This window comes from Myotis davidii, unplaced genomic scaffold, assembly GCF_000327345.1.
Source record: "Myotis davidii unplaced genomic scaffold, ASM32734v1 scaffold973, whole genome shotgun sequence".
Lineage (NCBI taxonomy): Eukaryota > Metazoa > Chordata > Mammalia > Chiroptera > Vespertilionidae > Myotis > Myotis davidii.
This window is the reverse complement of record NW_006284945.1, coordinates 370,987-374,346: the sequence shown is the minus strand read 5'-3', so window position 1 is coordinate 374,346 and position 3,360 is coordinate 370,987. Positions and strand designations below refer to the sequence as shown.

General features: G+C 48.8%; 1 protein-coding gene across 1 annotated transcript in view; it reads left to right on the top strand.

The window, feature by feature from the left end:
* The first annotated feature begins 2,336 nt into the window (after positions 1 to 2,336).
* The window catches only part of ELOVL6 (ELOVL fatty acid elongase 6), a 144,863-nt gene continuing 143,839 nt past the window's right edge, over positions 2,337 to 3,360 (top strand). The window contains 1 exon segment of the mRNA XM_006779570.2: positions 2,337 to 2,815. Coding sequence (XP_006779633.1) covers positions 2,727 to 2,815 — 89 coding nt within the window. The 5' untranslated portion in view covers positions 2,337 to 2,726.

Sequence of the window (3,360 nt, the reverse complement as noted above, 5' to 3'; positions counted from 1 at the left end):
TGTATCTGGAAGCTTTTTTGATATTGCATCTTGCAGAATTATTTTTATTGATTTCAGAGAGGAAGGGCGAGAGAGAGAGAGAGAGAGAGAAACATCAATGATGAGAATCCTTGATTGGCTGCCTCCTGCATACTCCCTGCCCCCTCCTGGAGATCCAATCCACAACCTAATTATTTCTTTTTAAAAAGCTTTATAATATTCCATTATAAGGGTGTTTTGTTATTACAAATAGTGCTGAACAATACCTTATATTTTGGATGTTTTTGTGAGTGTATTCACAGAGTAAATTCCCAGTAGTAGAATTACTAGGAATGATCATGCTATCCTCCAGTAAAGATCCTTTAATATTCCTTCACCCCATTGTAGTTTAGAATCAAATCCACTTCACCTGCTATTACATCATTTTGTCTTCCCCTCTGGAATGTGAGCTTCAAAAGCGCAGGACCCCTGTCTCCCTTCTTCTCCACTGAGTCCCAGGAGCTCAGAAGAACACAGGCTCCAGAAATACCTGGTGAATGACTGGTCAGAGGATAAGGGGGTTGAAAATGACCTGCCGAATATAGGCTGCCAAGATGCCTTCCAGATCATCGCCAGTTCTCACTGCCACCTACAGTGCCTGTTCTGTATACTCTCAACAGCACTTAGTACTATCAAGCATTTACCATTTTTGCAGGTGGTCACTTTGAAGTTTAAGAAATGGAGTGATATCTCCCACTTTGAAGTCATTTCTCTTTAGACATTATTATGCACAAATCAGATATTTGTTTTTAGCATGGCCCCAAATCCATCTTTGGAAATAAATAGGCAATCAGACATTATTTGAATAAGAAACATGGTAAGTAAATGAGAATTTCTCAGACTAGTTTGAAATTGATGTGATGACTAGTAAGAATACACAATTTAAAAATCAAATCCTTTAAAAACAAAACTAGGACTTATCCTTGCAACACATAGTAAACTGTTTGCTGGATTTTTACCCCCTTCTTTCGTCATAGTTCTTAAATCAATCTTTTATTCATTTTACAAATATTTATTGATTGCTCAGAAACTGTGAGAAAATCCTTGTCTCATCAGGCCACACCCACCTTGCAGCCCAATGGGCTGAGGCCTTTGGCCTGAGTTTTACCTTCACTGAGAATTGTACTGTAGAAGTCTCTAGTCTAGTACAACACTTGAAAATTCCATGCATGGAATCTTTGAGTGTCAACTTATAAATTAATTTGCTAATCCTCAACCAGTCTAGTCCTTTGATTGATATAATCTGGTAGTGGATTTTTAAAACTTCTTTAACTTCAAATTATACCTTCCTCTTTGACAGAACTGTTTCTCCTAGTCCCCACTTTACTATGGTTTCCAGACACTTGACTATGCATGAAATACCCCTTTTTTGGATTATCAAGGGAGGTGGGTAGCCACCCACAAGAGAAGGGGAATTTTCTTCCAGGTCCTAATGTCCACCTAATTTTTAAAGCATAGGTTCCTTATTGTTGTATTTTAAGCTTACAATTACATCCATGGATTATATTTCATTTTTTTCTAATTTGTGGGGAATGAATGGAGGAATGGACCGAGTGAAAAACACTTTTTGCTCTTGGAAAAAAAAGAGGGGTGTCTGCAGAAGCTGGGACTAAAACACTGCTGTGAGACTGGGGTTCAGGAAGGGTCAACATTACATCTAGCACTCTCCTCAAGCAATTCTGTTCCACCTACCCGGAAAATAAAAGAAGGGCAATTCCTCATGGATTGCAGTAAAATTTTCCCATTGGACCAGTTAGTTTAGTTTTCCTACCTGCTAACTTCCTCTCCCCCCTTTGTCTCTCTCAGTTCATTAACCCTCCCCTCCCCCACCCCAAACCCTCCACCTAACCAATTTCCCTCTCCGGGCTACTCCTTTTCACTCTGCACTTTCCACCATCCTCAGCCTGAGCATCCCAAGCCGGCAAGTGATTTGGGAGCTCTGCTGGCCGCCCGGCCCCACGTTTAAGTGAGTCAACACCATCGCTCCGGGATGGGGGACCTGGAGGGTGCTCGCGGGAGCCAGGAGGCGGGGAACCCCATGTCCTTCGCGGGTAAAAATCTCGGCTCAGATTTGCCTTGGCGTTCTTACAAGACAGCTGGCAGGTTTTACTATTTCCTGTCGCCTACTTGCCAAGCTCGTGGGCACGCGCGCCTCCGGGCTGCGCCCCGCACGCCGAAACTACCTTCAAAGGCAAGGTTAGGCGGCCCACGAGGTCGGTATTGGGGACCGTGGCCGACCTGGAGGCCACTTTCTCCCTCTCCTCGTCCTTCTCCCACTTCCCCAGTCACCTTCGCGCGGGCAAAGCGCCTCCCAGGGCTGGAGGGGAGAGGTCTCGCGCGCTCTCGCTCTCCCGCGCAAAGGGTTAATTTTTCCCATCGCACGAGGGGGAGGAGATTTCCCTGTAGACAAGTAAAAAGGGTGATGGACAAACGTGCGGGCACTAAGACCGCAAGGCATTCATTTCCTCCTACGGTGGATGCGGACGCCGGGAGGAGGAGAGCCCCGGAGCGCGGAGCTGGGAGCCGAGCGCAGGCAATGCTCAGCCCTGGATGTAGCTGAGAGCTTGGGAGAGACCGACCGCCGCGACCCGGCGGCGAGGGGCAGGCCTGGGGGGCGGGTAGGGGAAGCTTAATACTTGAAACCTAGCGCTTCACAGATTATTTTATTTTGTGTAGAGAACACATAGCGACTCCGAAGATCAGCCCCAATGAACATGTCAGTGTTGACTTTACAAGAATATGAATTCGAGAAGCAATTCAACGAGAACGAAGCCATCCAGTGGATGCAGGAAAACTGGTAGGTGATGCTTTCGCGTGATTCTGTGTCCTGGAGCCCCGCGCGCCACTCCGGGTGCCTTCCTGGCGGCTCCCCGCCTGGGCGCGAATGGAGCGGGGGATCGCGGGCCGCAGGGAGCCGGCCTCTGAGACACGGGGGCTGCCTGAAGCGCGTAGGTCTGGGTGCCCCTGTGCGAACCTCGGCGACACATGCATTTGAACACAGATTATATAACGTGGAGCATATATGTGTGCACAGAGAGTAGATGTTTGCGCGGCAGAGGAGCCACAGTCCGGGTTCCCTACCTGTGCTGCCTCCTGGCTTTCATCTAGAGTGGGGGGTTTCTTGCTCGGCCTCCCGCAATCGGAGTCTGCGAGGCGGCGGAGGGGAACCCGGTCCCTGGCGCCGTTTAACCCTCTCCCTCCCGACGCCCTCGGCTCTCCGGTCCTCTCCCTCTTCCCATCCCTCGCGCCCTTCCTTTCTCCTTGCCGCTCGCCCACTTCTCTGCCCCCTCTGCGCTCCCCAGCCGCTTTCCTCCTTTCCTGGACCCCTTTCTCCACCCTGAT